General features: G+C 47.4%; 1 protein-coding gene across 6 annotated transcripts in view; it reads left to right on the top strand.

Annotated features, from left to right (window-relative positions):
- Window positions 1-13,325, top strand: part of VPS13D (vacuolar protein sorting 13 homolog D) — a 229,158-nt gene that overhangs the window by 173,917 nt on the left and 41,916 nt on the right. For all 6 annotated transcript variants that reach the window (XM_084787200.1, XM_084787199.1, XM_084787198.1 and 3 more), the window contains 2 exons: window positions 7,486-7,618; window positions 11,012-11,207. In XM_084787200.1, coding sequence (XP_084643326.1) covers window positions 7,486-7,618; window positions 11,012-11,207 — 329 coding nt within the window. The remainder of the gene's footprint in view (window positions 1-7,485; window positions 7,619-11,011; window positions 11,208-13,325) is intronic.

The raw sequence follows: 13,325 nt of genomic DNA, 5'->3' as shown, positions 1-13,325 counted from the left end.
GTCTGGTCACCTGAGTTTGAGACCCTGATACCCACATAGTGGAAGGGGAGAACTGACTCCCAACAAATTGTTCTCTGAGCTCTGCACACACACTAGCTCATATATAACCCCCTAGTAAATCAGTCAATGAATGTAGTTTGTTGTTGTTGTTGTTGTTGTTGTTTTTAAGACAGGGTGTCTCTACACAGTTCTGTCAGTCCTGGAACTATTATGTAGATTAGGCTGCCCTCATACTCTCCGAGATCCACCTGCCTCTGCCTCCTCGAGTGCTGGGGATTAAAGATGTGCACCTCCATGCCAGGCAAGCAATATAATTTTTAAATTAAAATTGAAAGAACAAAGAAGCACCTTGCCTACACAATTCTGGGAAAAACCTCAGGGCTTGACTGAGCTCGTCTTCTGGTCTGTTGAGGTCACTCTCCTAAGCCTGCCTCCGTTCTGCTGTCTCTGTGTTTTCAGTCTTGCAGCAAACTCCACCAGTCCTTCTGAGAGAAAAAGCCAAATCCTATTATGGAAGTGCTTCAAACCCCTCTGAGCTTCCGGATTAATCTGAAACAACATCTGAGTTCATAACTGGGTCACAGTTGCAGAACAGCAGAGAGGCTTGCCAGTAGAGCTGGCGTGTGCCTCGGGCCAGTTACGACCCCAGCGGGCTCCAGGCTGGACCTTACTGGATGCCTTTAGACCTTGTATGCTGAGATAATCGGGTGCCTGTGGATAACTTTGTTTCTTAATGAGAAGGAGTGGCCTGTCTTGATAAGTGTTTGTCCATGAAATGGCTACACAGGAGACATCGCAGGGCTGGAGGGCCTCAGGATTCCAGAGCTGAGGAAAGAAAAGCAAGGTCACGGGCCTGGAGATGCTGCTGACACAGGGTGAGCGTCCAGCCCAGCCTTTAGATGCCTTACTATTCTTAAGGCTCCCATGCTGGGTCTGTGTCCTCAGGACCACAGAAAATCAAACCAAGCACAGTGGAAACAGCCTGCTCTGTGGCCTTTAGAAATCAAGGGGCTCCTAAATGCCCGTTTTTCATCAAACCCAATTAGTTCCCCCCTACACATGCACACCCCGCCCCCCCCACCCCCCCTCGTGGCCCAATGTGCGTCCACATTTGCTCCACCCCTTACTCTTGGCCAAATGGCAGGAAGTGGTTTGTCAATGACAGTTAGTTACTGGAGAGGAGGGGGGATCGTTATTACCTCTAACTTTCCTGTTCTAAGCATTACAGAAAGGTTCAATGTCAAGACCAAATTCACAGAATAACATTTTGAAGGCTTTCTCTACCCCCAGCCCCTTTCTTGCTATTTGTATGTGGTGCTGGGGATTGAACTTGGGCAAGTGCTCTACCACTGAGCCACATTCTCAGCCTCAGGACAGTTTTTGGATTTGGTTTTTATTTGGTTGGTTTGGTTTTTTGTTTGTTTGTTTTTTGCAGCTATTTTAATGATAGCAAGCAGAAGGGATGGGTTACAACCCTAGTTTTGAAGTGATTTCAGGTCTCAGCTGACTTGAAGGAGGTTTTCTTGCTAGCTACCAGCAGAATTGAAAATGACTCTGAAGTTTAAAGCCCCAAACTATTTCTGAGAAACTTGGTAAAATTGATGGGCAGACCTGGGCCCAACACTCTGCTTTCATTACTTCTGTAGCCCCTCAAAGCAGACCTTGGGAGCAGAAACTGGCAGGTGGATAAACAGGTCCAGATGAGCTAGGTGACTCTCACTGTGATGGGCTGTTTGTGACAGGCAAGTAACATGGCTCTGTTTCAGCATGCTGGCCTCCTCAGCAGCTCCACACAGAGCCACTGCTAGCCTGTGGCACAGCATGCCGATGGCCATTCTGATCGTGTGGCCTGGGCACCCCTGAGTCAACTTAGAGCTGTGCTCCTCAGGCTATAGCTGTGCAGCCCTGCCCTTGGATGAAAGGGGAACCTCTCCCCCGTCCTGCCACCGAGTCCTGCTACTTCCTTCTCTTTTCCTGTGAGATGCAGTCACCACCTGCTCTGGTGACAAGGAAGATACGGTCACCAGCAGTTTGCAAGGATCTTTAGGAGGAACTTTCCATTAGGTAAATAACTGTGAAAGAAGAGCCCCAGAGAACAGGGAGAAACTGAAGCCCAGGCTCCTGTTACAGTGGCCAAACACCGCTGGCAAACACGCTTGCTGAGTATCATGCAAGGGTCAGGGAACTGAGGGACAGTGTGAGTTTTCTCCCTCATGCCCTTCCAGTACCACTTACATTTCTGAAGTCAGTGGTTCAGAGCCAGGTCTCAAGCCCAGACTAGCTAACAGTGTCTCAGTGTGTATGGGCAACAGGATTATTTTGGAAGGAGGAGTGTTGGTGCACAGTGTGTGTTAGCGTTCAGGAGACTGGGCATCTTGAAGTAGTTCTGAGGTTTTTTTACTCTTGTGCTGAAAACACTGCTTTATAGAAATTAATGACTTTGGACTGTGGCCAAAATGCACAAGTGTGGCGAGTGCTGACACTTCCCTCAGCCATAGAAGGGAACCCATTGTAAGTGTGTGAGCGGGTTTCTGAAGGACGTTCTGTTCCTCGGCACCTTTCACCTTAGCTAGGGTGATGTTCACTTGAAGCTTTAAATGTTTTTGTAGACTCAAACTTGGTTGTTGTTTTTGTTTGTTTGTTTGTTTGTTTTGTTTTTTAAGAGCTAGATTGACTTAGCTCTGTAAATCCCCTCTGCCATGGAGATGTTGATTCTAACCCCCAGAGTGGTGCCTTAACAGATGACCTCCCTGATGCCAGTAGCTTTCCCATTGGTAGCCCAGTGCACAGGGCATGCTCTGCTCTAGAGCTGGCAAGACCCTCTGCAGACAGTATGTACCACACTGGAGGATCCTACGTCTTGCCATGGCGACTCTGTAGAATGCGTTTACCATTTTACTGAACTCAGCACTATCTTATTGAGTATCCCTTGTATATCTCTCCTGTGGTAAGTGTTGTGCGCCTTATTGTCCAACCTCGCCACATCCTTTAAAGTGGTATTTTTATGCCCATTTGGGGGCTAAGAGTTAAGCCACTGCGCACAATCCCTCTGCTATTAAGTGTCACAGTCAGAATTTGAACTCAGATGTGACTGTGTTTCTGTTACCACGCACACACCCCTGGGCGGAAGTCTTGAAGGCAAGAGACAGACACACATCTGACTGTGAGTCCCAGCCTCTAGGTGGCCCCAGTAACTCTCACCATCTTGGATTGGCCACATATCTGAGTTAAAGTTGCTCTCATCCTAAAGACTGATTCTTTCCCCTAGAAAATCTCCCTTGTGCACTCTGGATGCCAGATTCCAGCATTCATTTATCTCAAGACAGTGAGACAAGGAGTGAGGTGACTGCGTCCTGCGTCAGTCAGATCACTCAAGTGCTGACATTGTACAGTTCGACGGTCACCTTCAAAGCTGAGGGCATGTGGGGGAGTGTTTTCCAGCCACAGCAAAGACAAGGCTGTGGGCACAGAGAGGAGTGAACCTAGAATCCCCTTCCCCCACTGCATATCAGCATGCTGTCTGTGAGGGAGAGGCAGTGGTGTGTTTTATCTACCCACTTAGGTGGGAATAGGAATTTAAACATGGCCATGCAAGTGTCCTCAAGGTGATGGGAGGCCACTATTTTGATCACTGTGCCCACCATCTGTCTGGCTTTGCTTTTCTCCCCTGTAAAGTGTGAGGACTGACCAATCTCCAATCAGTACAGATTAGTTAGGTCGGAGACTTCAACATCTTCCCATTTTCTATTCTCAGAGCTGCTTTCGGCTGGGCAAGGTACGACATACCTGTTATCCCAGCATTTGAGAGTGGAGGCAGGAGGATTAGGCGTTCTATAGCAGCATAGGCTTACTCAGGATGATCTCAAAACCAAACTGAAGGGCTCCTTTCTAGGAGGGCAGACTGTTATAATAGTAGCCTGTGAATATCTCTTCATGCTTTCAACTGACAAGTGACAAATGGCAAGACTAGATGGCTTGCACAAATAGTTTTTATAGCAGGAAAGTGAGAATAGTAAATTATCTTAGGTGTGGACATCTTTCATAACAAAAGTGAGGCTCCTAGCCAGATAGGGTGTTCTATGCTTGTAGTCTATGGCAGGAGAATCATCAGCTTGGGCACACATAAAGAGACCCTGTCTCAGAAACAAAACAAAAAGTGAGGCATCGGAGAAGCATCTGGAAGAATCTGTCATTTGGAACAGAGAGTGCTCTCTCTCAGGGGCCTGATGGTGCTGGTTGCAGGGCAGCTGGGCAGGACCAGGTGGCAGTAATGCCTTTGTCATAGGCTCCCTCCTGAACTTCAGGTATCTAACTGGTTTCCTGGAGGGGATCTGGAAAGAGACAGGGTCATGCTAGGCATCCTTCCTAGATGATTTCTCATACTCTCACAGAGAAAGAAAAGATGGTCGTTATCTTCATCCTCATCAGCTGTTACAAAAGATGAAGCGGCCTTCGCTACACTTTCTTCCCAGTACTTCCCTGTTCTCCACTGAGCAAGAGCCTGAAGGTGGCCTGGGAACTCTAGGGCATCCTGCAGACAGTCACTGACACTCTCCACGTGGCTGTCACCTCACCACCTCTGCGGCTTTGGCACAGAGGTGTTTCTGTCTAGGCTGCGTTAATGCTGATATCCCAGGTCTGCGGTGCTGGCCGGTGCATCTTGGTCATCACTGTCATTGCAATGAGACCTGTGGCTGCAGGACAGGCTGAAGGCTGGTGCTGGTTTCTCCAGTGGAAGGCCTGCTGGTCCAGGCTCAGTGCTTTGTAAAGACGTGCTGTATAGATTGCTTAAAGGCAGAGCAAGAAAGGTTTTGGAACCCATCCACTAAGCACTCTAACGTTATAGGTGGTCCCACTCTGAAAACTTGGTTTGGGGCCTTGTGTTTATCTGCTGTGAAGTATAGAGTGTTAAAGTTAAACCCTAGTGTAGCTGGCCACAGCTCTAACCCTTGAAAGGGTGATTGTCCTTGAGCTAGCAGCTGGATAATGACAGTAAGAATGCTAGCCGGACACCAGGTCTCAAGTTGCTATTGCTGGTCTTGCCAGCCACACGGTGAAGTAAGGGCCATTGCTGTGCCCCAGTGCAAATGGAGGCTTAGTGCACAAAGCATCCACAGTGTTCCAGAGGGGCCTGCCATCTTTCTCAGGCCCATGTGCAGGTTCCTGGCCTTCTGTCCTGTGGTGGCTCTCCAAGGACCAAGTTTGTGCACCATGATCCACAGCGATGGCTTTGTAACCTCCCATGCTGCCTCCTATTGCCCCAAAGGAAGCTATAAGATTAACTTGCGTTAACTTTATTTCTGTAACGAACTGTAGAGTGATGGAGAAGGTGAAACCAAAAAGCAAACTGTGATGAGGATCAAGTTTCCAGGAAGGTGTGCCATTGATGCCCTAGACCACATCAGCATTGGGGTGAGGTCCGGTTGGTAGGAGGAGCTTTCCCATAGTTGGCGCCAGAAAGCACTTGCTGTTCCTCCCCCTGTGTCCAGAGCTCACCTGCCACTCATGTCAAGAAGCCTCAGGACTGATGGTTTCCAGAGCAGGTCTGATCTGTGTTATCCACACCCAGAAGCCCTCCATCCTCACCCCACCCCCACCCAATCAGAATGAAGTTGGCCCCCAGATGGCTCCCCAGTGTCCTGGGTCCTTCAGGCGACTGCTGGCCTATCGTCTTCCCATTGAGCTGGATATCTAAATGACATTCCTGTGAGTTTCTAAGAGGTTAGTCCTGGGTCATTGGCACTTAAACCAGTTGTTTTGGTAGATCCTTCCTGAGGAGGTTAATTATATATTTGATACCCTTCTCCGTTTATGCCTGAATGATGAGGATAAGTACCCTGTGGTTTATTAACTGTCACGGTAAACCTTTTCAAATTGTCTGGTGACAAAACAGAGTTTTACGTCCTTTTTATCCAGCTTTGATGGATGAGACAGTTTCTCTGGGTAAAGTTTGCCAGGGTAAATAAAATGCTCTGATTTGTGGGGAATGACAGGTTTGCACTTGAAATCATGGGTTCAAGTCTGCTGTTAATCTTTTCACCCATTCCTTTTCTTCCTTTGATAAATGGGGCTGGGCACCTGGTGGGCACTTGCTGACTGCTGCCTGGGGTAAAGAAGGCGTAGCTGTAGGGGAATTCATCTCAACTTTTCTTTCCCCCATCCAACCCCATGTTCAGTGCGTGCCAGGTAAGCACCCACCAAGCTGCACCCTTACTCACCTCCGCAGAGACTTTGACACGAAACCCAAGACTGATAATCCGAAGTCTGCTGCGTTGAAGCACACTGATTCTTACAACAAAGGGCTGTGTCCTTCACATCAAAGGATGTAAGGACTCTCACCTCCTTCCCCTACCCTGGCCATTTTGTATGAGTCATTAACTTCATTTTTTAAAATTTTGTGTCTGTGTATGTGAGTGTGTGTTAGTGGTGTGTGTGTGTGTACATATGTGTGCTTGTGCACGCACACAGAGACCAGAGGAGGAGGTGTCTTGTTCTGTCAGCCTCTACCTTATTTTCTTGAGAGAGGGTGCCTCATTAAGCCTAGAGATTGGTGGTCAACAAGCCCCAGCAACCCTGCTGTCTCTGCCCAAAGTGTGCCTGGGTAAATAGCAGCCTCTGATTTGTGGAAGAGGATGGGTTTTTCACTTGAAGTCATGGGTTCAAGTCTACTGTTAACCTTTTTTTTTTTTTTTTTTGTTTGGTTTGGTTTGGTTTTCAAGACAGGGTTTCTCTCAAAGTCCTGGCTGTCCTGGAACTCTCTTTGTAGACCAGGCTAGTCTCGAACTTACAGAGATCTGCCTGCCTCTGCCTTCTGAGTTCTGGGGCTACAGGGGTGTGCCACCACGTCCCAGTTCTATTGTCAACCTCTTTAACCACTGCCACAGTACTAGGGTTCCAGGCACCTGATCAGCAATGACTGACTCTTTACATGGGCAGTGGGGATTTGAACTCTGGTCCTTGTGCTTGCTTGGCAAGTGCTTTAATCTGCTAAGCCATCTCTCTAGCCCTTGCACTTTTAACTTTTAATAAGTTTTCAAGGGTACAGGTAAAGTAGCTCGTACCCAAAGTACTTGGGCCTACAGTCTTTACGATTTCTGGGTTGTGGCGTTATGGCTTACAATCCTTCACATGGAGCAAGGTGTGGAACTTTCTACTGTAGTGCTATATCAGTGCTCCAAAAGTTTCAGATCCTAGAATAGTTTGCGTGTAGAGAGGATTTGGGCTGCTCAGCCTGTAGTGTGGAACACATGTGTAAATGCTTTGAGAGGATTCTTGCAGCAGCTCTGCCTCTTGCTTGCCGGTGTATGCCACCCAGAGTTTTAGAGCTGCTCTGTTGGGCCAGACTGTGTATGTGACTCAGCAGGTAATCTTTCTGTGTAATCACAATTTACTGACTCCTAGCTAAGAGCAAGGGGTGGTATTTACTTACTCGCAAAAATAATGCTGAGGCTTTAAAACTCCTCCTTCTGTTTTAATTTGTTCTAGTTTGCAGGGACGTTATCAGATGGCCTGGGGAAGACGATGGACAATCGGCACCAGTCAGAGCGAGAGTACATCAGATACCATGCAGCCACCAGTGGGGAGCACCTCGTGGCTGGCATCCATGGCCTGGCTCATGGTGAGTCTCTTTCAGTTAGGCTAAGGAAGAATATTCCTCCTGCCATGGGCCCTCATAAGTGCCTTTATATACGCATCTCAGTGCAAGTGGGGGAAAAGATGGCAGCAGTGGAGTCCTGGCAAAGTGTCTTGGTGATCCCACCTAGCCACCTGCTCTTTCCTTGAAATCTTTGTCCCTCTTCAGGATGCTGTGCACATCAATTGTACTTCCTCCCAGTTTCCAGCAAGGGCAGTGCACCAGTCTCCTCTTAGGATCTGGCCCTTCTGCTTTAAGAGCGCCCTCAGTGGGCTGAGGAAATGGCCCAGTTGAAGTGCTGGCAGGGCAAGCACAAGGCCTGAATGTAATCCCCAGCCCTCACATCAGAAGCCAGACGTGGTAGATCCAGCCAACCAAGTGAAAGACACACTCAACAATGGCAAGCCAACAACTCCTGAGGGATGACACCTGAATTTGACCTCTGACCTCTGCATGCATGCACAGACACCCATACACATGACTGCCTGATGCTTGCCACTTGTTCCTTCAAAAGGAAATGTAAAAGTGGCTGCTGGGCATATGGCCTTGGTATTTCTGCATCTCTATGACGCAGGGTTACAAAGCATGTAACTGCACAGCAGGTGATGGCAGACATGTGTCATCTCTGCATTTCTTTCAGCTCTCACTCATTTCCTCTTACTGCATTTTTTTTTCTCAGCAGATTCTAAATGTGGCATTCAAAGCCTTTGGAAGTAAAGCCCAGTCAACTTTTCTACCAGTGTCCCCCAATCACTTGGTTCTTCAGCCACACAGAGCTAAGTGCTGCCTCCATACCTGCTCTCAGTACTCCCTGCTCATAGTACCTGCAGGTACATATGGCATTAGCCATATGGCCAATGGTGTATGGCTCACTGTCAGATGGACCGAGGGCCATCAAGAGTCCCTTGGGCTAGGCACATGTTCAGCGATGGCTAGCAGGTTTGACCAGATCCTAGGAATCCTCGACACCATGACAGTCCCCTAGACACCCTAGACAGTCAGTCACAACTGTCTGTATTTGAAAGAAGGGGAGATAATATTTTCTGATGTTATAAGCACGACTGGTCCTAAGCTTAGGGTGCAGTGTTTCTTACCGCGGGAGGTTTGGGAGATGTCTTTGGCTCATCAGTTGTAAAGGGGGCGAGTGACTCCCAAGCATCAGGCCGGATGTAGAGCCGGGCCAAATTAGTCTGTTTATAGACTTTAAAAGAGGAGTTTGGGGGCTGGAGAGATGGCTCCGAGGCTAAGAACACTCTGACTGCTCTTCCAGAGGTCCTGAGTTCAGTTCCCAGCAACCACATGGTGGCTCACAACCATCTATAATGAGATCTGATGTCCTCTTCTGGTGGGCAGGCATACATGCTGGTAGGACTTTGTATACATAATAAATAAATAGTTTAAAAAAATTTTAAAGAGGAGTTTGGAATGATCCATCAGAAGTAAAGATTTAATCATCTTTATTAGCCGTAATGGTAATGTAGTAACTATTACAGGATGGTTTTAATCAATGTGAAAATCTTTGCTGCATGTAGTTGCCATCCTATCTTCAGAGAGAGGCGGCTGACTTCACTTTTTGAATGAACACAACCATGTCCTAAGAATCTGGATGATTTGTTCACAGCTTCAGGGTCACCTCCAATCACGGATTGTCCCAATGTAATACACAGCCCCTCCAGAAGCCACTTAGGCCAATCGGAGCCCAGAACCAGTGCCCACCTCATCCGAGAGGTCATGTGGAGCACTGGGCAGTATGGAAGGGGTGACTCTTTTAGGAAGAAAAGACTCACATGATAATAAGACCAGAACCCATCCAGTGTCCTTCCTTTAAAGCTGAAGTCCTGGGGTAGATCAGATGGATGTTTGCAGCCAGACCTAATGAGCTAAGTTCAATAGCCACGACCCACATGGGGGAAGGAGAGAACTGACACCTGCAAATTGTCTACACACACACACACACACACACACACACACACATATACACACACACACGGACACACACACACACACACACACACACTAAATGAATAAAAAAAAAACTGCTTGACCTGGGTCCATTGAAGCCCACCTCTTTAAGTCCTAGTTGTTGGTCCAGGAATGCTGTTTGAAGGTTAGGCTAGGCTTGTTGCCTCACTAGAGCAAAAGGACCCTGAATCTGAAAGAAACAGCTATGGATTCTTAGTATATTCTCTCCCAACTGGTTTCCCTTACCAATTTGTCTCACAAGAGCTGAAGAGTGCAGAGAGCTTCCTCACACCCCAACTGTCAGAGGGTAAACATACTGTGAGTGTCCCTGGCCCAAGTCCTGGAAATGCTCTCTACACAGGCCCGCCTCTTCCCTGCAGTGCCTGCGGCCTCGCTAGCCTTTGCCAACTTGTGGCCACTTCTGGGCCTGCTTCAACCATTGCAGTCAGCTTTTTAAATGTTGAATGCCCTTTTTTTTCCACTTAGATTGGTCTTTTAAGCTTGACACAACCCCCAGGGTTCTGCTTAGCCCTGGCAGCTATTTGGGGTGCCTTAATGAATTCTTCATCATTTACTCTAATGGTCTCAGCAAAGCATGCAGTATTACACAAACCCTGTCAAACATTTGGTGGTATTGGCTGATCTCACCATAGTCATGGAAAACTCAACCGTGTGGGGAGCTATCCTTACATCCAGGGGATCTCAAACCTCTCTTTATTGCCCTACGCTGCTAAAGACTTAGAATAGGAAAAAAAGGGGGGCCATCGTTAATTTCCCACTAATGGATTGATGATTTCTTATTCATTTGTTAGTTAGTTAGTTTGTTTGTTTATAGGCAGGGTCTCATTTATTCCAGGCTGGCCTTGAACTTAATATGTAGCTGAATTCAAGATGACTTTGTACCAGGCAGTGGTGGTACATGCCTTTAATCCCAGCACTCAGGAAGCAAGTCCAGAACAGCTAGGCCTAAAACAGAGAAACCCTGTCTCGAACAACCATAAAAAGAGATGACCTTGCATTTCTGCCCCTCTTGTCTCCACCTCCCTAGTGCTAGGATTACAAGTGTGTGCTACTGTGCCTGGCCTTATATAGGGTGGGGACTGAGTCCAGGCCTTGTGCATGAGGCAGGTACTCCCTTCACCAAGCTCTTGATCCCCAGCCCAGTGTTTTGTTTCTTGTTTTTAAATTATCCAGGACGCATGTTCCTTCTAACTCACAGTCTGGTACGATGTCCTCTGATACTGGACTTCTAGACAAGTCCCCTGGATCCCTTGACTGTGGGCTGATTAGAAACCAACAGGCTGTCTGTCATTCTAGATGCACAAACTAGGGATTTGGTTTGAAACACTTTTGGTTTTATCCTTCACCAGGTGACTGAAATCCTGTTTGATTTTGTTGGTCTGTATTTCTCACTAGGTATCATTGGTGGATTGACCAGTGTTATAACCTCAACAGTGGAAGGTGTGAAAACAGAAGGAGGTGTTAGCGGCTTCATATCTGGCCTTGGCAAGGGACTCGTGGGCACTGTGACCAAGCCAGTGGCAGGTGCCCTGGATTTTGCATCTGAAACAGCCCAGGCGGTGAGAGACACGGCCACACTCAGTGGTCCCAGGTCAGTGTCATGGTTCAGATCTGAGGCTTCTCTAGTCCGTAGAGCTGTGTTTAATGATAAACTGTCTGACTAAGTTCTATGCTGTTTAACTTACATACACGTAGCAGAAATGTCTAACTTGTGCAGTAAAAAAATACATATATGAAAAGGAGGCACATCATGGCATGAAGGTGGGATAGCATATGTCTGAAATTCCAGACTGGGGAAGTAAACTCAGAAGAACCAAGAGTTCAAGGTCACAGGAAGTTCAAGGCCAGCCTGGGCTGCATGAATCCTGCTTTCCCTCCACCCACCTACACAAAAAGTGGCAATTTTTTTTCATAAATAGATAAGATAGTACTGCATTGGATGTAGATAGAGAGGTCAAGTCTAGGATTTTGTCATCATAAGGTTCCCTCATGTCCATAGGCTCACTGAAGGCGGGTGGTCCTTGCTGCTAGACCCGAGGCTGTTCTAGGATACATGCAGTTGCAGGTCACCACATGGGTTGTTCCTTCTTAGGTTTCCTTCTAGTCAAAAAAAAAAAAAAAATGCCAGCCAGCCCTCCAGCCTTGGGAAAAGGAGCGTCCCCACTCCTACAAGCAGCTTGGTGGTTCTGCTGCAGGATGCTGTCTGTCTCCACACCAGCTAGGCCTGGGAATCAGAGATGGCCCATGTGCTGCCAGATCCCACAGAACCCAGCCACTTGGGCTTAGGTATTTGGCTAATGGTCTGTTTTAGCTTCCCTTCTCCAAAGAGACAGGGAGGGTTGCTGTGCCCATTGGGCTCCACTGCGCCCGAGGGACTTCACTGCAGCCTGCATAGTTGATGCTCTCCAGGTGAAGCACTCACTGGACCTGATCAGAAGCTGGGTGGGCCGGGCCCGCACTTGCTGCTTCTTCAGTGAGATTCAAAGTGAAATCAACCCCAATTAAAAGGAATGCCATGATCAGAGACTTACTGCTGCAGTTGGGGAAGTGCTTGCCAGAATGTCTTCTCTCTGGAAGCAGCTGCTGGGGAGAGGGGCGAAAAGTAAGGGGGTGAGGCCTACAGAGTTTACTTTAAAGGTTAAGTGACACTCTAGTCTCAGATTCAAAGCTAAAACAGCCCTAGGGCCTATTTTGAGGCATGTGTGTATTAGTGACGATGGACAGACAGTCGAGAGACCTCCAAAGTATTTCCAGCTAGTTCTTTATTTCTGCTCAAAGCCCAAGAAGTCTCCTTCAGCATACAGTATAAGTACAACTGAAGACCCCCAAACATTCTCAAAGAACTATTCTTTATTTGTTAAAATACCAAATATCAAGGGATTGGTATGTTTACTCAAAAAAATTTTTTTTGTTAAGGTGTTGGAAAAGTGGCTCAGTGGGTAAAAGCCATGCACTGCTCTTGCAAAGAACCTGAGTTCACTTCCCAGCACCATGTTAGATGGCTTACAGCCACCTGTAACTCCAGCTCCGGGTGTGACCTTCTGGACTCCATAAGTACTTGAGCTCACACGTGCACAGACACTCTCTCCCCACATATACACATGATTAAACCTTGAAATCTTTAAAAGATGGTTTCCATGCTGCAAAGGCTTAGAGTGTTGACTAAAAGAAATGGTTTGACCTTTGCACAGCATCGGTTTGCGAGCCTCTGGGACACTTTGTATTCTTTCTAGGAGTACAGATCCTGTCACCATGGTTGCTATAGGAATAGAAATATTATTGTCCTTTTTACAAGTCATCCAACATTTCCACAGAAAGTTTGACTTAGTGCCATCCAGTGTCTGTCATACACTCATTCATTTCCAGTCAGTAAATGTTGATTGAAATTTTCCTATGAACTCTAGACCGGGAATACAGCAGGAAATGCAGCTACCCCTAGCTTTGGAACACTTAGGATTAATCTGGGCAACAGACACAAACAACACTATAAATCATTATTTGCAGAATGATGCTTAGATGGCCTAGAAGCGATGTAGGGATGGTGTGGTGATGGGACTGAGCAAGAAGCGATGTAGGGATGGTGTGGTGATGGGACTGAGCAAGAAGCGATGTAGGGATGGTGTGGTGATGGGACTGAGCAAGAAGCGATGTAGGGATGGTGTGGTGATGGGACTGAGCAAGAAGTGATGTAGGGATGGTGTGGTGATGG

Source organism: Acomys minous (assembly GCF_964271855.1).
Source record: "Acomys minous genome assembly, chromosome: 6".
Taxonomy (NCBI): Eukaryota; Metazoa; Chordata; class Mammalia; order Rodentia; family Muridae; genus Acomys; species Acomys minous.
Note: the sequence above shows the minus strand (reverse complement) of the source record. Positions and strands in the feature narration are given on the sequence as shown.